This window comes from Dendropsophus ebraccatus, chromosome 6 (assembly GCF_027789765.1).
Source record: "Dendropsophus ebraccatus isolate aDenEbr1 chromosome 6, aDenEbr1.pat, whole genome shotgun sequence".
Lineage (NCBI taxonomy): Eukaryota > Metazoa > Chordata > Amphibia > Anura > Hylidae > Dendropsophus > Dendropsophus ebraccatus.
The window spans coordinates 66,498,350-66,521,352 of record NC_091459.1 but is presented as its reverse complement, the minus strand read 5'-3'; the positions used below and the strand labels follow the sequence as shown (position 1 = coordinate 66,521,352).

At 44.0% G+C, this 23,003-nt stretch overlaps 1 protein-coding gene across 11 annotated transcripts in view; it reads right to left on the bottom strand.

Moving 5' to 3' along the window:
- DLG1 (discs large MAGUK scaffold protein 1) overlaps positions 1 to 23,003 on the bottom strand; it is a 187,632-nt gene that overhangs the window by 154,517 nt on the left and 10,112 nt on the right. For all 11 annotated transcript variants that reach the window (XM_069975086.1, XM_069975081.1, XM_069975083.1 and 8 more), the window contains exons 2-3: positions 18,447 to 18,578; positions 12,701 to 12,861 (exon numbers count right to left, since the gene is read on the bottom strand). In XM_069975086.1, coding sequence (XP_069831187.1) covers positions 12,701 to 12,861; positions 18,447 to 18,578 — 293 coding nt within the window. The remainder of the gene's footprint in view (positions 1 to 12,700; positions 12,862 to 18,446; positions 18,579 to 23,003) is intronic.

Genomic DNA, 23,003 nt, shown 5'->3' with positions numbered 1-23,003 from the left:
CTGCTCTCACACCCAGGACACAAACCTCTTAACTCTGGATAAAAAAGTTTTTTAACACTTCAATGTTTACTAAAAACACCTAAACTTCAAACGATAGTATGAACAACAAATGGAAGATGCCTACCACATATCTTTTACTGGAAAATGGTTCACAAAAAAAAAAAATAAAAAAAATAAATTACATACATTATGGGCCCAATATTTATAGTATAAAGGGGGCAACATTCATTGAATCTGAATACATAGAATATACTCTGTATTCATTTAACTCAATAAATCTTGCATAAATACAGCGCTGTACAACAGAAAATGCTGCTTGCTACTATAGCAGCTTCGGGAGTTCCGTGCTCCCAACTTGTGGGTAAAGCACAAAAATAAAACAGAACCTATAACACTACAGCTTGCTATGGTATATATAGAACTGTTGCTGAGATTAGGGCCACATTCACACGTTCTGTTTTCCGCACAGAACAAGGATGTGGAATGTCTGTAACAAAGTGTCTCACATCCCATCTCCCCCCCCCCCCCCCCCCCCCGGCAGCATCTGTGCTAAGATGCTGGGAGCAGGGGAACTGCATACTGCCCGGGCAGGGTACGACTCTTAAAAGGAATTCCACATCCGTGTTCCACGCAGAACACAGAACGTGTGAATGGGGCCTAAGATACTGCTAATACATGAATGGTAGATGGCGAGTCTAATTTGCTACATTGCAGTGTGCTGGAATACACTGATATACAAACTGGCAATGTGTGCCTTGCAATAGAGACTGCAAGCACTGCTGCCATGTACCCTTAGGGTATAAACCCACACACCGTATAAGCAGCGTATTTACTGCTGCGATACGCAGCAGATTAGACCTAAATAACTGAACACAGCATCAAATCTGTACCAACAAATCTGCTGCGTATTTGCTGCGTATTTGTTGCGTATACGGTGTGTGGGTTTGTACCCTTAATGTTCAACTTCCACTTTGCATGTAACTATGTAAACTTCAATAGCGTGTTGATGAATAATGTCCACGATGCAATATAGTTGATTCTGTTATTTAATCCATTTCCTCCACCAATGTTCAGTGGGAAATCAGATGAGAGCGCCACGACTACCAACACTTAGGGGGACATGTATCATCCGGCGTACGGTTGATTTTCGGTGGAAAGTGCAGATTTGCGTATTATTTTATTCGTAAGTGTCCGATTTGCGAATAAAATATTCGCAAATCGGCACTTTCCGCTGAGTACGCCAGGGAGGGGGTGTGAAGGGGGCGGAACGGAGGGCGCGGACTCAAGAGTCCGCACGATTTATCATCCGTTCTGCCAAAAGATACGCCGAAAACCTACTCCAGTCCTCAGCTGGCGCAGGTTTTCGGCTGTGCGCACCAGAGCGCACGGGATTTATGAGGAGGCAGTCTGCCTCTACATAAATCCCCGTAGCGCTGGAGATGCTGGGACATTTATAAGCCCAGCGTAAAAAACGCCGGACTTAATAAATGTCCCCCTTAGTGTGCTGTAGGAAATTCATGGGATTCCTCAGGGTTCCAGATGCTGCTTAGGATCGCTAACGTGTTTCAGTGATCAACAGTTTCCCATATCAGGGGGCTGTTGATCATTGAAACGCGTTAGTGTTTCACCCTAAGCAGCATCTAATGTTTAATACCTATATTAATCTGAGCTATATAAATATGTCCCTAATATTCTAAAGTATGGTAAATATAAGTTACAGTAAGAAATGCAACACTGTTGTATGTGTATTAAAAATATACAGTGGTGCCTTGGATTCGTTTCGGGACCGTGCTTGTAATCCAAATCACTTTCAAACCAAAGCAACTTTTCCCATAAGAAATCATTGAAATGCAGACAATTTGTTCCACACCCCAAAAAAACGGAGTTACTCACAGGTAATGTAGTTTCCCCGAGTACATGACAGCACCACCAGAGAGAGGGACTCCGCCCCCCAGGGACAGGAAACCTAGAGAATAAAAGGAAAGGCCCCCCTCTCCACCCTCAGTAAATATCCGAGACTGAAGAGAGCCTTAAGAATTTTAATCACGCATATGTACAATATATAATGAAAATAAATAAACATAATCATGATATTATTCAACATACATATTAAGCTAATATATTTTATACCTATATGAGAATACCAATTAACACCACTAAGTGATCACCCAGTGGGAAGCAGAATATTAAAGGGTGGGAATGTAGCGGTGCTGTCATCTACTCGGGGAAACTACATTACCGGTGAGTAACTCCGTTTTTCCCCAGCGACATGACAGCACCACCAGAGAGAATACCAGAGAGGAATTCAGGGTGGGACTACAGACCTTCCGTGGACCTTCCTTCCAAAGGACACGTCAGAAGAAGAGGAAAGATCCAAACGGTAGTGCCGGAAGAAAGTGTGAGGAGAAGACCAGATGGCAGCCTTACAAATCTGCTCTATGGAGGCATCCCCTTTTTCTGCCCAAGATGCTGACACCGCACGTGTGGAGTGAGCTTTAAGAGAGAGAGAGAGAGGAGGAGAGAGACCCAAGGAAGTATAGCAAAGACTAATAGCCTGTCTGATCCACCTTGCTAGAGTACCTCTAGATATTTTGTTCCCTTTATTTTGACCAGAAAATTGTACAAATAGGCTCTTGGAAGTTACTAAATCTTTCAGGAAGTCTAAGTAAGAAAGTACTGCTCTCCTGACATCTCGATAACTATACTCCCTCTCTCTTTTTCATTTTTGGGGTTGTCACAAAAAGAAGGCAATACCACTTCTTGTGACCTATGAAATGCTGAAGATACCTTCGGTAGGAAAGCGGGATCTGGCCTAAGTATAATTCTATCCGCCAATACCTTAGTATAGGGTTCCGAAGATGAGAAATGTATCATCTCACTCACCCTCCTAGCTGACGTAATAGCTACCAACCGGGCTGTTTTGAGTGTCACTAATCTTAGCGAAGCCTCTGCCAAAGGCTCAAAGGGGGCTTTAATTAAGGCGGAGAGTACTGTATTTAGATCCCATGGGGCTACTTTGTTATAAACTCTAGGACACAATTTAGTTACGGCCGTAAAAAATCTTATAATCCAAGGATGTTTTGCTAGAGGATGACCATATAGTGCTCCTAGAGCCGATACCTTCAAGGTAGGGCTGGGCGATTAATCGAATTAATTCGATTAATCGTCCAGAACGTTGAAATCGATTTGATTTTTTGTGAAAATCGTAATTTCGAATTTCACAAAAAATCATTTCGGGCTGCGGTGCCGGGGAGGAGCTGAGAGAAGGGGGGTTGCGGTGCGGGCCGACGGGAGAGCTGTAGAGGGGCGGTGTGGGTGAGCGGGGAGAAGATGCTGGGTGGCCAGGTTGGAGAGGGGCGGTGCAGTGCCGGCGGCCTCCAGCCACTGACAGCGCCGCCGCTGACCTGCCCCCGCCCCCTCCACTGAGCGTCCCGCTCCCCTCCCGGCCAGATATTGAGGTCCCGAGTCTGTGGAGGAGGAGGCCGCAGGGACTACAGTAGGTGGTGATCGCGGCGCTGCTCGTCCTGGAGCTATACAGCGGGATCGGGGGGCTCGGTGCAGACCCCCGTTCCCGCTGTATAGCTCCGTGACCCGCAGCGCCGCAATCACCACTTTCTGTAGTCCCTGCGGCCTCCTCCTCCACAGACTCGGGACCTCCATATCTGGCCGGGATGAGAGCATGTGTGCGGAGGTGAGAGGAGGAGGAGATGTATGTGCCCTCCTGCTCCAATCACCTCCAGCTGCACCAGTCACCCCCCAGTCCCCTCAGTGTCCCCCCAATCCCCTCATTGTTCCTTCAGTGTCCCCCCCCCCAGTCCCCTTCAGTGTCCCCCCCCAGTCCCCTTCAGTGTCCCCCCCCCAGTCCCCTTCAGTGTCCCCCCCCCAGTCCCCTCATTGTTCCCTCAGTGTCCCCCCCGTCCCCTTCAGTGTCCCCCCCCCAGTCCCCTTCAGTGTCCCCCCCCAGTCCCCTTCAGTGTCCCCCCCCAGTCCCCTTCAGTGTCCCCCCGTCCCCTTCAGTGTCCCCCCGTCCCCTCATTGTTCCCTCAGTGTCCCCCCCAGTCCCCTTCAGTGTCCCCCCCAGTCCCCTCATTGTTCCCTCAGTGTCCCCCCAGTCCCCTCAGTGTCCCCCCAGTCCCCTTTAGTGTCCCCCATTGTCCCTCCAGTCCCCTTTAGTGTCACCCCAGTCCCCTTTAGTGTCACCCCAGTCCCCTTTAGTGTCCCCTTTAGTGTCACCCCAGTCCCCTTTAGTGTCCCCCATTGTCCCTCCAGTCCCCCAGGGTCACCCCAGTCCCCTTTAGTGTCCCCCAGTCCCCTTTAGTGTCCCCCAGTCCCCAGTCCCCTTTAGTGTCCCCCAGTCCCCTTTAGTGTCCCCCAGTCCCCTTTAGTGTCCCCCAGTGTCACCCCAGTCCCCCAGTGTCACCCCAGTCCCCTTTAGTGGCCCCCAGTCCCCTTTAGTGGCCCCCAGTCCCCTTTAGTGGCCCCCAGTCCCCTTTAGTGGCCCCCAGTCCCCTTTAGTGGCCCCCCAGTCCCCTTTAGTGGCCCCCCAGTCCCCTTTAGTGCCCCCCAGTCCCCTTTAGTGCCCCCCAGTCCCCTTTAGTGTCACCCCAGTCCCCTTTAGTGTCACCCCAGTCCCCTTTAGTGTCACCCCAGTCCCCTTTAGTGTCACCCCAGTCCCCTTCAGTTTTACCCCAGTCACCCCTCATCTATACCTGTACTACTACACCCCTTATCCTTTATACCTCCACTACTACACCCTACGTAGATGGAGGCACAAACATGATTTCCTATACTATATGGGGCCTCTGTTACACTGGAAATCAATACAGTTGTCTAAAATATTAAAATAGTATCTGATGCTGCAGGGAGAAAATGTTCTGTTTATTTAGCAAAAAAGGGAAAAAAAAAATCGAGATTTAAATCGAGAATCGTCAAAAAAATTTTAAAAAAAAATCGAGATTTTATTTTTTGCCCATTATCGCCCAGCCCTACTTCAAGGTAGCTGATTTTAGACCTTTTTCCAGTCCTTTTTGTAGGAAGTCCAGTATCCTGGCCAGATTAGGCTTGTCAAAGTCAATCGCACTAGAACCTACAAAATAAAAATAGGGCCGCCAAATTCTGAAATAAATTTTACAGGTTATAGGCTTCCTACTTTTTTGCAATGTCGAGATGACCGCATCCGACAGACCTTTACCTTTTAGGATTAGCCTCTCAAGAGCCAAGCAGTCAAGTGGAGCTTGGCCACTTGTGGATGTCGGACTGGTCCTTGTAGCAGTAGATCCGGACAGTCTGGAAGAACCCATGGGTCTGACACAGCCATTTGAGTCAGACAAGAAAACTAAGCCCTCCTGGGCCAAAAGGGAGCCACTACAATCACTTTTGCCCTGTCCTGTTTTATCTTCCTCAGGACTCTTGGAAGAAGAGGCAATGGCGGGAAGGCATACATTAAAATTCCACCTCCAAGTCTGAGATAATGCATCTATTGCTAGAGGATGATCCTTGGGAGACAGCGAGCAGAAGTGTCTCACCTGCAGGTTGGATCGTGTGGCAAGTAAGTCTACCTCTGGTTGACCCCACAGTCCAGTGATCATCTGAAACACTTCTGGGTTTAGTTGCCATTCCCCTTGATGTAGTGAGTTGCAGCTGAGATAGTCTGCCCTGGTGTTCAGTGTTCCTTTTAGATGTACTGCTGATAACGTCAGAAGATTTTGCTCTGCGAAGGAGAATATTTGATAACATAGATCCAGTAATGCTGCACCCCTGGTAGTACCTTGTCTATGAGTGCAACTGCTGTAGAGTTGTCCGAAAAAAAATTCTAACATTAGAATTCTGCACATAGTCTTTTGAGGATCTAAGAACTTCCAAAACTGCTGCCAGCTCTCGATAATTTGAAGATCTGTCTCTAAAGGACCGATCCCATGTGTCCTGAAAATCTAAATCCCCTAAATGGGCCCCCCAACCTCTAGGGCTAGCATCAGTATTGACTACAATTGAGGAGAGAATATTCCAATCCAGACCTATGGTGAGGTGTTCTCTAACCAACCACCAGGACAGGCTATTTAGAACATCCTGGGGAATGACTGTCTTAACCCAAACCCTTTGGTGACCCGTCCCATACCCCAAGGAGGTGAACTTGTAGGGGTCTACTATGGATCTGGGCCCAAGGAACTGCTGGGATGGCTGCTGTGAACAAACCCAATAGAGACATACCCTTTCTGATAGTAATTCTGAGGTTTCTTATCACTGAGGTTACCGACTCCTTTATCTTCAGGATATTTTCTTTTGGCAGGAAGGATTTTTGCAAAGATGAATTTAAAGTTATCCCTAGAAACCTTTTTTCCTGAGCTGGGGATAGAAGATTTTTCGTTATTTATGATCCATCCTAGCTTATCTAGTATACCTAGAGTTCTTGTTATTTGCGTATCGAGCTCTTGTTCCGACCCAGCTACCAGTAAAAAAATCATCCAGGTATGGAATGAACAAACCTGGCCCTTCCCGCATGTGTGCTGCCATCTCTGCCACAATTTTGGTGAATACTCTTGGAGCTATCAAAATTCCAAAGGGAAGAGCCTGGAATTGAAAGTGACACAGGTTTTTATAGCAATTCTCAGATATTTTTGATATTCTTTATGGATCGATACATGGAGATATGCGTCCTTTAAATCAATAGAGGCCATAAAACAATTTTTTGCAACAAATTTATTGTGGACTTAATGGTTTCCATCTTAAAATTTCTGGTACTTCAAAAATGTATTAAGGGGTTTCAAATTAATAATAACCCTAAAAGAAAAATCGGGCTTCTGAACCAAAAAAAGCGTAGAGTAGAACCCCTGTTCAATTTCACTCTGCGGTACTGGGATAAGGACATTTTTGTCTATCAGAGAAATAACTTCTTTCTCCAAAGTCCTTTCCCCAACGTCTCCCATTTGACTTTTAGTAATTACAAATTGAGTGGGGGGCCGGGAGATAAAGTCGAAGTCTACACCATCCTGAATGTATCTCAGGACCCAGGAGCTGCCACAAACTTTGAGCCCAGAATTACTGGGTAGCTGGCTTTATGTAGAAATCGGACTTCTGATTGAAGAGGTAACCTCTGGCTCTAGTAGATCCTCTACCTCTTCCTCCTCTGTCCGATCCTCTTCTGCTGGGTCCCCCTCTGCCTTGGGGACGAAAGGACCTGTAATGGCTGGGTTTCTTCTTCCTATCTCCTGCCTTTTCTAATAGTTTGTCCAAAGCTGAACCAAACAAAAATTCTCCTTCACATGGAAAGCTACATATCTTGGCTTTTGATGCTACATCCCCAGACCAATTCTTAAGCCAAATCGTTCTCCTGGCTGAGTTGGATGATGCTGCTGATCTGGCTGAAAATCGAAGCGCATCTGCCAAAGCATCCGCTAGAAAAGAAGTATATCTTTTTAATTGAGACAGGGAGGCCAAAATATTTTCTTCCGATTCCTTGGCCTTAACTGCATCCTCCAACTGGGCAATCCAGACCAACATGAAGCGGGCTACACAGGTACTGGCTATAATTGGTTTAAACGTTGCCGTAGAAGCTTCCCAGGACTTTTTCAGGTAACCATCAGCTTTTTTGTCCATGGGATCATTAAGTGTCCCCAAATCCTCAAGGGGTAGCGCAGCCCTTTTGGATTCTTTGGCAATTGCTGCGTCTATTTTAGAAGGGCAATCCCACGATGGATTATCTCCTTCATCGAACGGATACTTCCGTTTAACAGCGTGTGGGATAAAGCCTTTGCGATCCGGCTTGGCCCACTCTCTATTAATCAGAGCTGATACAGACTTATGGACAGGAAAAACTCTCCTTTTCCTACATTCTAGTCCACTAAACATAATATCCTGTACGAATCTTGGTTCCTTCTGTTCCTCAATTTCCATAGTAGAACGTACTTCTTTGACTAAAGTGTCCACATCCTCTATGGCAAACAAAGGTTTACCAGTAGCTTCATCATCAGAATACTCTGTTTCTCCTTCTTTAAAGTGTCACTGTCGTGAATTTTTTTTTGCAGAAATCAATAGTCCAGGCGATTTTAAGAAACTTTGTAATTGGGTTTATTATCCGAAAAATGCATTTTTATCATGAAAAAGCAGTTTGAAGCTCTCCCCCCTGTCTTCATTGTTCTCCTATGGAGAGAGCTAAAGAAAAGACCAAAACAGGACAACAAAGAGTTAATCTAGAAATATCTCACCCGTTATCTTCTTGGACAGTCACCAGTGACCTGTCTGAGCTCGGATTACAGCTGTCACCCAGCTCAGTGCCTGTAATCCTCTGTTATCTGCTTTCTGCTGCCGACACACTCCCTCCTTCCTCCTCCCCCCTCCCCTCTCCCTAGAGCAGACAGGGTACGTCTCCTGCAACAAGTCACAATTTTCAGATTTTTCAGAGTGGATGAAAAAGAGGAAGGAGGGGGGGACCTGGAAAAAGGCTTTTTACATGCAGATAATGGCAGATTTGGCTAATAAACCCAATTACAAAGTTTCTTAAAATCGCCTGGACTATTGATTTCTGCAAAAAAAAAAAATATACGACAGTGACTCTTTAATTGCCCCTTCCTCTGACTCATTATCTGGGATGGTCACTACTTCCTGAGAGGTACTCGGAACAGTGGAGATAGTAGCTGGGGCAGGTGCAGCTACAGGTGGCCTATGTTTAAGGGATTTTTTGATTTCCTCTCTGATTAAATCCCTAAGGGGAGATAAAAATAAAATGCCCTGAGAGTGCTGCTCAAAATTTAACAGACCATCATATACATCATAGAAAAAAGAACTGTCTCACTTCATAGATGATAAAAAGGAAGACATATTAGGCGTCTCCGCTGCAGCCATCTTATTGACACACGATTCGCATGTTGGCCGTTCACAATCAGCAGGCAGCCTCCCTCTGCAAATCCTACAATCCTTCCTTGCAGATTTAGATTTTCTAGCTTCCTCCTCCTATAACAACACAATCTATCAGCATAAGATACAGTTTAGGAGAGATACAGCTTACCGGTGTGATGTTGCTTGTTACCCTGGGTTTTTCTAGGCCAGGAGCATCTCTTTTCCCTTCGCTGCTTATGGTGCTGGCACTCAGAACGCTGGATGCTGGCCACCTCTCCCCCTTGCAAGCTGTGCCTTTTGAATTGCACTGCCGAGCGCCCGACGTCTGACATCACTTCCGACGGCTTGCCCGAGAATCCCGCGGCGCGTCACTGCGTGTCACTTCCGGGATTCTCCTGCCTCTCCATCACCAGACCTCTCTGTGCACCGGATCATCTGGAGGAGTGAGAGTTGTCCTTTAGACCCAACCAGGGCCAGTTTTGAGTCTCCCCATCTGCCGCACCGTGCCACCAGGGATTAGAGGGAGCTCCAGCATGCTTCATCTCCAGGCTCCCCACAGGGACAGGAAACCACTGAGGGTGGAGAGGAGGGCCTTTCCTTTTATTCTCTAGGTTTCCTGTCCCTGGGGGGCGGAGTCCCTCTCTCTGGTGGGGCTGTCATGTCGCTCGGGAAATAATGATTTTCTATTCCGAACAACATGTAAAACAATAGAACCAAACATTTAGAAACTGCTATATTATAAGTTACTGTACAGTATAGCAATCAGCATGTGGTGTAAAATGTATAGTAACTGCATATATGTGAAAAACAGCAGCAGTTTGTAGATAGAGGTTGGAGTTGCAAATCCCCATAATGCAGTAGTGTAGTACAACAGGCTAGAATAGAGAAGCAGGGCTCTGTGGTCACATAACAGCAATGGGGAAGGAGGGGGGGGGGTTCAGCATGCACCAATAAGGAAGTAAGAATCATAGAACTGTGCAGGAGAACCTTGACAAAAACATTTTTATACAGCAGTGTGAATGGCTGAGTGTGAGTGCGGGCTAGGGATGCACGATGCACCGAAATATCGATACTATATCGATATTTCGGGCAGAAAAACGTTTCGATACCAGGATTTCCTGGTATCGATACTTTGTTAATTTGCATAATAGCGCAGCTTAACATAAAGTATAGAGCAGAGAACACGGCCAGCGGCTATCTGAGCACCGGCCGTGTTCTCTGTATGCCGCCCCCTGCTCCCACCTGTCACTTCCTCCACGCTCTCTCTCCCTCCGTTCCCGGCGGCGCCAATTTCAAATAGCCGGCACATAGCAATTGCTATTGCCGGCTATGTAACTGAGTTGATGCCGCTGTCACACTGACAGCGGCATTAACCCCTCCTAAGCCGCTCCATATGCAGCAGGGGTCGGCTACTGTGTGTAACAGACCCCCGCTGCCGGCGTCTGTCTGATAATAGGGTCCGGCTCAGCCACACTCTTTGTTAACAGAGAGATGATTTATGTGGCATGTGGAGCTGCACAGAGGAGAGCGGGAGGTCCGGGAGAGACGGACGGAGAAGGCTGGAGGTGAAGAGGCTGAGGAGGGAGAGCGGGAGGACGGAGGAGAAGGCTGGAGGTGAGGAGACTGAGGAGGGAGAGCGGGAGGACGGAGGAGAAGGCTGGAGGTGAGGAGACTGAGGAGGGAGAGCAGGGGTCGGGGAGAGGAGGATGAAGGAGAAGGCTGGAGGTCAGGAGGAGATGCGGCCACTCCATCTGGCTGCACTGTGAGGAGGAGCGGCCGGGGCCCTCAGATAACTCCCGACAGGGGCAGACATCAGGGGGGGATGACCAGGAGGTCGGCCGTGCTCTGACGGGGGAGGGGGCTGTAACCTGCAGATTACCCTGCCGCCCAAATCCTGCTCACCATGCCCTGAAAGAAGGAAAAGTGTGCAACTACAGCCCTCATCATCCCAATAACTGAAGTGTCTGTGTTACATGACTACGCCCCCACCATCCCCCTGGTAGCTGAACTGTGTGTGCTACATGACTACAGCCCCCACCATCCCCCTGGTAGCTGAAGTGTGTGTGTTACATGACTACACCCCACACCATCCCCCTGGTAGCTGAACTGTGTGTGCTACATGACTACACCCCCCATCATCCCCCCTGATAGCTGTTGTGTCTGTGTGTTACATGACTACAGCCCCCATCATCCCGAGCTAGCTAGTGTTACATGACTTCAATTTCTATTCTTGTGGGGGGGGTTTTATGTAATTTATTCAGTATCGAATTGGTATCGAGCATTGGAAAAAAAAAGTTGGTATTGGTATCGAACTCAAAATTCTGGTATTGTGACATCACTAGTGCAGGCACATTATAATAGCAGTGTGTATAGCTGGGTGTGAGTGCATGCACATTTTAGAAGGAATGGAGAGGATGGGAAATACATTATTTGAAAAGGTGAGGGAGACTTCCTGGGTCACAGTACAATGTTGTAAACCAGCGCTTCTCAATTCCAGTCCTCAGGCCTCACCAACAGGTCATGTTTTGAGGATTTCCTTAGTATGTTACAGGTGATATAATTATACTCCGTGCATCAGGTATTATCACAAGTGATCTTTGTATGGGAAATCCTCAAAACATGACCTGTTGGTGAGGCCTGAGGAGTGGAATTGAGAAGCACTGTTGTAGACCACCCTATGCAGACCATGCCCCTCCCCACTCCCTCTCCCACCCAGTAAAGGGAGCTCTTATACCAAAGCAATGCTCTTAAACTAAGATACAATTTTGAAAAACTGTGAGCTCTTCTTGCAAAACGCTCTCAATCCATGTACAAGATAAGTAGTGTATTTATGAAGTTACTGGGGAAAAATACTAGATCCACATATAGATATGTTAAAAAGGTGATCATTTATTATCTTGTAGCATCCATGCTAGGCTTCTGCTATCCAAAAGAGAATATCACAGTGGTATGTCTAAACTTCTTGCTCATTTTGCTTTAGAAGTTGAACATGCCTCAGTATCTGCAATATAACACATAACATTTTCACAGTGGTGGCAATAAGCAAATTCACTGCCAAAGTTAACAAAACCAATTAACATTGTATATAATTTAATAGCACCTATTGCTTTCATGTGTAAAGGTGTTAATGAAAATGCACTCAAAACATCTATTGGAAGAGTACCTTAAGTACCTATTGGAAACTAGAGTACAACTATTACTTTAATGAGTTTTCTCATCTCACTAAAGGAACTACTAACAGAAGGCATTTACAAGAATATGTTATATGGATAATTATGAAAATTTCGGCATCTAGAAAAAGTGACCGCACAGTTTATGATTTTGTTCACACAAAACGCATAGATTACATTTCTGCAAAGAAATCTACATTTGGATTTTGCTGCAGATTTCCAATGCAAGAGATGATAGTCAAGGTAGAATTCTGCATGTGCACAGCAAATATTAAATCTACAAATTTTATCTGCTAGTTAATAGATCTGTAACTATATCTGTATTACATACACTGTCAACAGCTCATGCTCAAAACCCATCATCATCGGGCTGACACTGCTGACAAAGGCTAGAATCAGAAGCACGCCCAATTTAATCCCTTACTTGCACCTGTGTTTTATTTTACCCATCATGCCTGGATAGTCAAACCTTTGGCTCTGGCTTTCCAAGTATGACAGAAAAAAACTATTAAAACTAAAGCCTTCAGCTCTAATAAAACAAGATCTGAGCTGTGATTGGCTGCTATAGGCAGTTTACATCAGTCTCTATTAAACACACTTTGATAAATCTTGGTCTTTTTTTTTTTTTTTTATTTTAACAGGCAGGTACCCTTTAGCAAGATGTTGTTAAACCACCAAAATAATAACTAAAAAAATACCTCTGTACTCTGACTGCTTGGCAAAGTTTCTGTTGTTACAGTTGAGCTAGGGAGACTGGAAAGATCCCATGCATTTACGGGCAATGCTGGTTCAGGTGCCTTAGAGTTGTCAGTACATTTTGGATTGTCCAGTAAGGTCACTTCATAAAATTCTTGAATATCTGAAAGTTACGGAAAACAAATCTTGTCAGAACAATAATGAATAAAATAAGAGGGAGATGTAGCTTAGGACGAGAACCTTTAACCATCTTTCCTAAATGTGTATTATTGATTGTTAAATTTGACCACATTGCTACTCTAGTAATATGTATAGACACTAATAAAGGCACTATTACATAAGCGATTAATATTAGGCAGATATTGCTCCATATAATAAAATACACTAATCAGCTGAGGAGTGACCAATCGCTCATCGAATGATTGTTGTAGTTCAACAAGTCTAAAAATAAACCAGTCACTGACTGTGGGTCACACCATGTTATACGTGATGCGTGGCCATCAGCTTATTCGGTATATAGAATAAAATGAACATGTACAGAATGCTTACCGCTCCACACTCCCTCTGTGTCCTCCTACCTTCTCTCCAGGTCCCCAGCTGACCAAAGCAATCACAGTGACAAACCGCTCAGCCAATCAAGGACCAAGACTGGACAGTCCCACAGCCAGTCACTGTAAAGTGTTAAGCAAACCCATCAAAATGTTTGGGTTTGGCAATGTTAACCGAACCTGAACGCTCTGCGTTTGATTCTCCACGGCTGCATAAGTTGGATGCTGCCCTAGAGCTTCCACGAAAACATGGATACAATCAGTGGTTGTGTCCATGTTTTCCAGGACTCCCTAGGGCAGCATTCAACTTCTGCAGCTGTGGGAAATCAAACACAGAGCGTTTGAGTTTGGCTAACATTGCCAAACCCAAACATTTTGACATTTGGTATGCTCAATATAACTGTAGAGATGATGGTCAGCAGGGGACCAGAGAAAGCGTGGGGAGGTAGGCATACATGGTTATTATTTCACCATACAGACGCCAAGTGTCCAAAGTATGGGCTGCATGATATGCATAGATAGATCATCTAATAGGCTATGTAAGCAAGCGCTGATCTCACAGATCAGTGCTTGCTTACCCCCCCCCCCCCTCACTGGGTTGGGTAATAGCTGTGTAATGACTGTTTCCACATATCTGTTTTTATAAGTAGCATAAACAATTAAATGATTTGTAGCTCCCGGCATCATAATGAATCATGATGCTAGAAGTTCTGTAGCGCATCCATCATATTTACAGACCATACAAGGAACGCGGGAATAAGGCCTTAGAATCATGTTCCTACACTGCTATTATCTCATAAGCACTCCACAGGATAGCCAACCAGTAACTAAGAAGCAAAAATAACTTCAAGGGAATGTATCACCGAGATTTATTTTTACTTACTGAAACCTTTTTTCTAATACTGTATTTATAAAACTACTGATTGTAATTTATTTAAGCCATAACAACCCTAAATGCTTTTCTCTCACATCAAGTCTTCTCAAAAGGAAAATCATTTATGGGAGCACTGGTACAGTCCCATTGTTTTGTGTTAAAGGGAACCAATCAGCCCAATCAGGCTAATATGGTTCCCCGAACTGCGGTATACAGCTCTTGCAGCAGCTGTATACCTTGGAAAAAAAAAACACTTTAATCCCCCAGTGCATGACAGGCAGCGGCAGGGAAGTAGTCATCTGGGCTGCTCCCCGTCTGTATCTAGTCACTGCGGTCTGCCTGTCAGCGTGCCCGGAGAGGATGAATGACAGGCAGAGAGGTCCTTTACTGGCCTGTCAATCATCCCTCCGAGCACGCTGACAGGCAGAGCGCAGTGACTAGATACAGGCGGGGAGCAGCCAGGATGAAGTCCTTTTTTTCGCCTATACAGCTCCCAGTTGGGGGGGGGGGGGGGGCCAGATTGTGGGTACAGAGTCGCTTTAAGGGGAAAGATTAGAGCAATCTAACCTGTTATTTAGATTTGTTGTCTAGGTTACAGCCAACCCCTCTGCTCTAAAAACAATGGTTTGGTTGAAGTATATATAGACGTACGGTGCATACATTTATACATAAGGCTATGTTCACACTACGTATATGTACGGCCGTAGTGCGAGCTGCGAATATTCGCCCATAGTTTTGAGGTTGATGCATACGCTGGTAAGTATACGATATACAGCTGCACAGTGCACACTACGTATGAGCCTACGGCCTGATCGTAAACGGACCCGTAAAAAATTAACAAGACCATTGTGCAAATTCACGGCCGTGGATTTACAGGCGGTCCGGTACGGAGTACTTAAAAAATAGCCGGCAATAATGCCGAATGCCGATGCCTCTAATAGTTAATATATTAAATTAATAAAACACGTTTTCTTTGTAATAAAGTCCCTTTCGTTGGTCAATAATTTAATTCTAATCCATCATTGTGCAATTAAATATACTGTTTATATATATATATATATATATATATATATATATATATATATATATATATATAAATAAATGTATATATATATATATATATATATATATATATATAAATAAATGTATATATATATATATATATATATATATATATATATAAATAAATGTATATATATATATATATATATTATATATATATATATATATATATATATATAAATAAATGTATATATATATATATATATATATATATATATATAAATAAATGTATATATATATATATATATATATATATATATATATATATATATTATTTATTTTTTTTTTTTTACAGTATATTTAATTGCACAAGTATGGATTAGTTTAAATTAAATTATTGAACAACACAACTGATTTTATTACAACAAAAATTTGTTTTATTAATTAAATATTAATTAGTACAGGAAGCTCCATTAAGCCGTTAATTCATATTCCCGGTAAATAGAGCATTCTGTACTAATCAATACTTAAATTAAAACATCAAACGTTTCTTATTATTATGCTATCACAATAGCATTATTAGAAGAAACATTTTGAATCATATGTGCGATCAGCTGATCGCAAATATAAAAGAGCCGTCCGCAGCACAGTGACTTCATTGTGCCGCAAACGGTGAAGAGACAAGATGGAAGAGAGAAGAGCAAGACATCGGAGAGTGAGTATAAAGCTCTCCCCACCCCCTCCCTAGCACTGCACCCATCCCAGCAAAGAAGGGGGGTCACTTAACCCCTTCCTTGCTGGTATGGGTGCAGTCTGACATCAGTCTGGCCCCCAAGGGGTTAAGGGGGATGCAATACATCCTCCCTTAACCCCTTGGGGGCCAGACTGTAAGTAGCAATCTGTAAAGATGCTGCATACTGTAAGGTGCACAACACCGCTCACAATGATGGGTGCTGTGCTCCTGTTTGTGTGTTTTTTGTGTGTTTCTCCCTTTTTGTTTTTCAGATATCGGTATCCAGTGGATTACGTCAAATTCCATGGACCACGTCGATGACCAGCGGTTGTTTTTTTGTTGTTTTTTTTTAATAAAATGGTCAATGAGGGGTGTGGGGTGTTTTTATTTGAATAAAAAAAAAAAAGTTTCACTTGTGTCTTGTCTTTATTTCTTTACTTTATAGACTTAGTAATGGATTCAGTCTATTAGACGGCTTCCACTGCTTAGTTGGGGCCTAGTGTTAGCCGGTATAAAATGGTTAACACTAATCCCCCCATTATTACCCCAGTACCCAATGCCACCAGGGGTCCCAGAGCGTCAAAATTGGGGCTCCTGGACTGGGGCGGCAGCAGGCTGGTAAGATTTAGGCTGGGGCGGGCCTAAACCAATGGCTCTTCCCACCCTGGTGTTACCAGGCTGCTGTTGCTTGGTTTTTAACCCGGCTGGTTATAAAAATAGGGGGGACCCTATGCTTTTTTTTTTTTAAATAAATAAAAAAAAAAAAAAACGGCCGGACATATACATAGTGTGAACCTAGCCTAAATATGTAAACTACATCTATATATAGACAAACAAGAGTGGTGGTCAGTAACCTAGACAGCAAGCTGTCAACAAACGGAGGGAAATAGAAGCATATAAGGAGAAGGAGGCAACTTTGGTTAAAGGAGAAGTCTGATGAAAATTTTTATTAAAGTATTATATTGTCCCCTAAAAGTTATACAAATCACCAATACACACTTATTACAGGAAATACTACTACTACTGCATCAAGGCTTCACTTCCTGGATAAAATGTCACCACCGGACTCCCAGAGCTTTGCGGGCTGTGGCTGCTGGAGAGTATGATGGCAGAGGGATGCTCAGTGTCCCTCCAGTGCCCTGTGTTCCTCAGTGTCCCCCTGCCATCATCATCTCCAGCAGCCACAGCCCGCACAGCTTTTGGAGTCAGGTCGTGACATCACCATTTTAGCCAGGAAGTGAAGCCTTGATGCAGTAGTAAGTGCAGGGAAAAAAGCACTTCAGAAGCATTTCCCGTAATAAGTGTATATTGGTAATTTGTATAAATTTTGGGGGGCAATACAATACTTTAATACAAATTTTCGCCAGACTTCTCCTTTAATAAATGTATTTGCAAAATTATTTCACTTGGACGTGTCTCATAAATGTAACTCTGTTGTTTTAAGATGGGAATACCCTCTTGTGAGTTTTGCAGCAAAATCAGCTGCAATGCTAGGTAGTAATGGGCTATGGCTCTGCGTTCTCGCAGTGTATATATGTCATCACACTGCTACATAGACAAATGTAAAAGTTGTAGATGTCAGACTATGGTGATTGAAAATTGTGCCTAATATCACTGAAGGGGTTAAAAATATTAGATCAAATATGTGAACACCTAGAGGTCTTTAGGAGCCATGAAAATATAAGGCCCCCTTCACACGTCCGGAAAAACCACCCGGATTTCCTATCAGGAAATCCGGACGGATTTCCGGACGCATAGACTTTCATTGGACACGGACACCCTTCCGGAATTTTCCAGAAGGGTGTCCGTTCCGGAAAATAGGACCGGATTTTTTAGAACCGGTCCCATTTTCGTCCGGAAATCCGGCCCGGACGCCCCCATAGGAGTCTATGGGAGCGCCCGAACCCCGGACGCTTTCCTGATGCACATCAGGAAAGCGTCCGGAGTTCCACTCACCTTCCGCCTCTGCCCCGGCCTCCTGCTGCCTCTTCGTCCTTGTCTGCAGGTACCCCCGGCGGCCACTCGCGGCTCCCCCTGCTGACAGGCCATGAAGGGAGTTGTAGTTCTGCAGCCTGTGGCCATCCAGGTTGCAGAAGTACAACTCCCACCATGCCCCTGCTGACAGGCCATGATGGGAGTTGTAGTTCTGCAGCCTGTAGCCATCCAGGTTGCAGAAGTACAACTCCCACCATGCCTTGCTGACAGGCCATGATGGGAGTTGTAGTTCTGCAGCCTGTGGCCATCCAGGTTGCAGAAGTACAACTCCCATCATGTACTTCAACCTGGGTGACCACAGACTGCAGAAGTACAACTTCCATCATGACCTGTCAGCCAAGCATGATGGGAGTTGTAATTCTGCAAGCTGTGCCCATCCAGTTTGCAGAAATACATGTCCTATTTTTCTTCTCATCAAGAAATCCTGAAGGTTTTTCCTGATGGTTTCCTGAAGGTAAAAACGGATTACTGTCAGGAAATCCTGATACTATCCGGATGACATTTAAGGCCTCCTGATCAGGATTTCCTGACAGTAAAAACTGACACGGACGTGTGAATGGGGCCTAAGCAAGCATTTGCATCCTAAGTCAACTTACCTATTAAAGCTTGGAAAAGGTTGCTTTGAAATATGTTGATGACCCGCTCGATAGACTTTCTGAGCTGTTTATCCTCAGTTTGGTTCAGTTTGGTGCGATATTCCTCCAAGAGGTCCAGAGCACGCTGCGTATCTACACAGATGTAAAAACAGGAATTTATATTAGGGACCATACGATTCAGTATATATTTTATTAATCCCTGAATATTTAGAAATCTAGCTGAGGAAAGAATGAAAAGTTAAGACTGCGTTCACTTACAGGGAAGGCAGTAGGATATTCTCAAATCGCCACAAAACCACAATATCCCATGGCAATCAATCACGACTCAGGTTGCAATTTGTAGAATAAAAATGAAGATGAGCTGCGATTGGAATTTAAGGGAAAACCAGACACTTCTGTCCACAGATAGATTGATAAATGTGCTAAATGTGCTAAAACAGTTTAACTTAAGGACAGAGCCTTTCGCTTTTTCCACTTCATGTTTAAAAGGCCATAGCACTCGTATTTTTTCACCTAGAGACTCATATGAGCCCTATTCTTTTTTTTTTGCAATACCAATTGTACTATGTATTGACAGATTTTATTTTCCCATAAAATATGCTGGGAAACCGGAAAAAAATCATTTGCATTGTCAAATTGAAATAAAAAAAAAAAAAAAAAAAAAAAAAAAAAAAAAGGAATTTGTTTTCATTTCAGGGAGTTTCGTATTTACGCCGTTTGCCCTATGGTAAAACTGACATGTTATCTATGTTCCTCACATCAGAACGATTACAACGATATGTAACTTGCATAACTTTTATATTATTTGATGGCTTTTAAAAAATGAAAACCTTTTTATATAAATTAAATGTGTTTAAAATCGCTCCATTCCCAGGCTTATAGCGCTTTTATCCTTTAGTCTATGGGGCAGTGTGAGGTGTAATTTTTTGCGCCCTGATCTGTACTTTCTATTGGTACCTTGTTTGCGCATATGCGACTTTTTGATCACTTTTTATTACATTTTTTCTGGATTTGATGCGACCAAAAATGCGCAATTTTGCACTTAAGGATTTTTTTTTGCACTTACGCCATTTACCGTGCGAGATCAGGAATTAGATAATTTAATAGTTTGGGCGATTGCAAATATGTTTGTATATTTGTATATACACAGCAATGATAATTGTAATCGGTGATACATTGGTATGGCCTGCTGCAGGCCATACCATTGTATTGCCGAGCTGGGATCAGCATCATTGCGACGCTGAGTCCCCGCCCGGCCAAAAGCACGGATCTGACCCACTAGACACCAGGAACGTGAGTTGTAAAGCATTTCAATGCAGCTGTCCGGTTTGACAGCTGCACTGAAATGCTTAATTAGCCGGCACGACAATGGGACCCGCGCCGGCTAATAGAGGCGCCCCCCCCGGCTGCAGCTACCAGCTGGGAGCGGTGCCGTTCAAAGCGGGATCCCGGTGGGACTCCTCTCTGAACTCTCCCTGCGCCACCATGACGTATCAGATACGTCATGGGATGCTAAGGGGTTAAAGAGTCACTGTCGTTAAATTTTTTTTTGCAGAAATCAATAGTCCAGGCGATTTTAATAAACTTTGTAACTGGGTTTATTAGGAAAATATGTCATTATCTGCATTTAAAAAGCCTTTTCCCATTATCAGAAAAACTCGACTCTTTTTCATCAGTCGGATCCTGTCTGAGCTATGGAGAGGGGAGGGGGGAGGAGGAAGGAGCAAGATTAGTGGCAGCAAAGAGCAGAAAACAAAGGATTACACAGCGGGGGAGCTATTCAGAGGTCAGAGAGGTCAGCGGTGACATCAGAGGAGAGAGACTGGAGAGGCAGCTGTAAATTAACTCTTTGTTGTCCTGTTTTGATGCCTCATCTCTCCTCTCTCCATAGGAAAACCATGAAGACAGAGGGGAGAGCTTTAAACTGCTTTTTCATGACAAAAATTCATTTTTCGGCTAATAAACTCAATGGCAAAGTTTCTTAAAATAGTCTGTACTATTAATTTCTGCCAAAAAAAAAAAAAAAAATTTAACGACAGTGACACTTTAAGGGCTGCACCAGTTTTCAGTTTTGTTTTTTCCTCCTCGCATTTTAACATTGGGCTCATTCACATGTTCAGTTATTTTTTAGGTCCGCATATGGGTTTGTTATTTTTACTCTGCATCTGTAGCGTATCTGCTAAGATTGCACAGTACTAGTTAATAAAATTGAACTGGTAAAAAAAAAATAATAATTGACTAGCTTGCCCGTAAATGATCTCTGCAATGTTCAAAAAAAAAAAAACCCATGGACTTCTATTGGCTTATCTGTAATGCAATCACAATCCACATTGGACATGTCCTATTTTTTTTCCAAAACGTATTGCAGTGCCGTGAAAAGGTGGCTAGTGTGAATAGCACAATAGGACTGCAGATCCTTGGTCCGTGACTGCGGATCTGCAATCACAGACAACTTTGCGGGACATGTTAATAAGGCCTTAGTTTAAGTTTAGACCATCTATTAATTAACTTCAATGTGCACCAGAATTAGGTGCCACATCCTTTTTCTGAAGTCACATCCCTTTGGCCTTTTAGCCCTCACCCCCTTTTGCAGCCATTGGAAAACTGTTCACAAGTGTCAAAAATGCATAGTAAAAGAAGCAGAAGTCCGAAGACATTTTTTGGTGCAACTGTGGCATAGCTCTGGTGTATTTGCAACTGTAAAGCCATATTACACAGAACAATAATCAGCCAAATGGGCCCTATCCGGACGATTATCGCTCCTTGTGATAAATACAACGATTAGCCAATAACAACGATCATCGGCTGGACCTATAATTACATAGTTAATATGGTTGAAAGACATGTCAAGTTCAACCAAGGAGGGGATATATACAGGGAAGGGGGAGGGGTGATAGGTTCTATACATATGCATTTATATTATTTTGCTTTAAGAACTTGTCTAGCCCTGTTTTCAAGCCCTCTACTGTTTTTGCTGTGACCAGATCCTGTGGTAGACTGTTCCACAGATTCACAGTTCTCATGGCAAAGAAGGCTTGTCGCCTCCGGAGATTGAACCTTTTTTTCTCCAGGCGGAGGCAGTGCCCCCTTGTCCTTTGAGGGGGTTTTACCTGGAACATCTTTTCCCCATATTTCTTGTAGGGGCCATTTATATATTTAAATAAGTTAATCATATCTCCCCTTAAACGTCTCTTCTCCAGACTAAACAAATGTAATTCTTTTAATCTCTCATAACTAAGATGCTCCATTCCCCTTATTAGTTTAGTTGCCCGTCTTTGTACCCTCTCCAGCTCTAGAACATCCTTTTTATGAACGGCTGACTATTTCTAAACTGTATACATTACCTATCCATGCTGCAGGGCTCCTCTTGTGCTCTGCTTCTCCCTGGGTCCCGCGCGCTCCAGATTTAGAGCGGCCTGTCTGAGATGACAGGCCACTCAGCCAATCACTGGCCGGGTCAACTGAGACAGGCCGCTCTAAAGCTGCAGCGCGCGGGACTCGAGAAGCAGAGCGCTTGAGGAGCCCTGCAGCATGGATAGGTAATGTATAGAGTTTAAGCAAGGGCTTAACAATGTCCATGCAGCCCTTGTTAAACGATTAAACGGCCGTGTAATAGGCCAAATAAGCTAGATCAGAGCTTGTTTACAGTTATTATCGGGCCTCCATCAGCCCGGGTAATAGTACCCCAACTCTGGATTGAGTGGGCAGGTCCTGCTGAGAGGATTCATTTTGGAAGTAGCTATGAGGGTTGACAAGCAGGGACCCAAAAGCTACAGGAATAGGAGCTGCAAGACCTGTTCTACAATTAGAGGTTATTCCCATCTTATAAAAGGAACAGTATTTTGGTAAATCTGTAAGAACGTATGGCGATGCAGCACTGCACCTCTTTTTTTCCCTGCACTGCAGCAATGTGAATGGTGCCAGCTGCAGTTCCATTCAGAGTTATTTGGCTGGAAGTACTGCTGTGAAGAAAAAGAAGAGGATCCTAGAAGAGGATCCAGCACTACTCCAACACTTTCTCACAATAGATGGTACTCCTTAGGTTGGCTCCCCATCGATCATAATGTGAAATCCTAGTAATGCTGTTGTATCATGACGAGACAAGAAAACCCTCTTTAAAACCATTTTGATAATAAGAGCTCATATTCTATAAAGAAGTATGCCGCAAAAAAAAAAAAAAATAATGATAATAATAATAATAATAATGTATAGATGAATAAAGAGCACAAATCTCTTCAGCTCTGAATATAAAGTTTCACTGTTTTATTTCTGACACTTTTGCGACTGCACAGTCCTTAGCCATGTTACAGGTGTGTCCCTGCCATGTTCCATTACAATAAAGCTATGTTCTAGCTCTCTCATCGAGATCTATGCAGTACATTTATACTGCATAGATCCATGAGATCATTTCTCCATTGCTCTGTCCTGCTGGAGCGCCAAGCCACGATCAGCATAATTGCGATGCTGAGGCCCTGCCAGAAGAACGGATCACCCCTCCGCAATCACATTGCGTGGAGCAACCGGACCCACTAGACACCAGGGAAGTGCTGCTCAGAG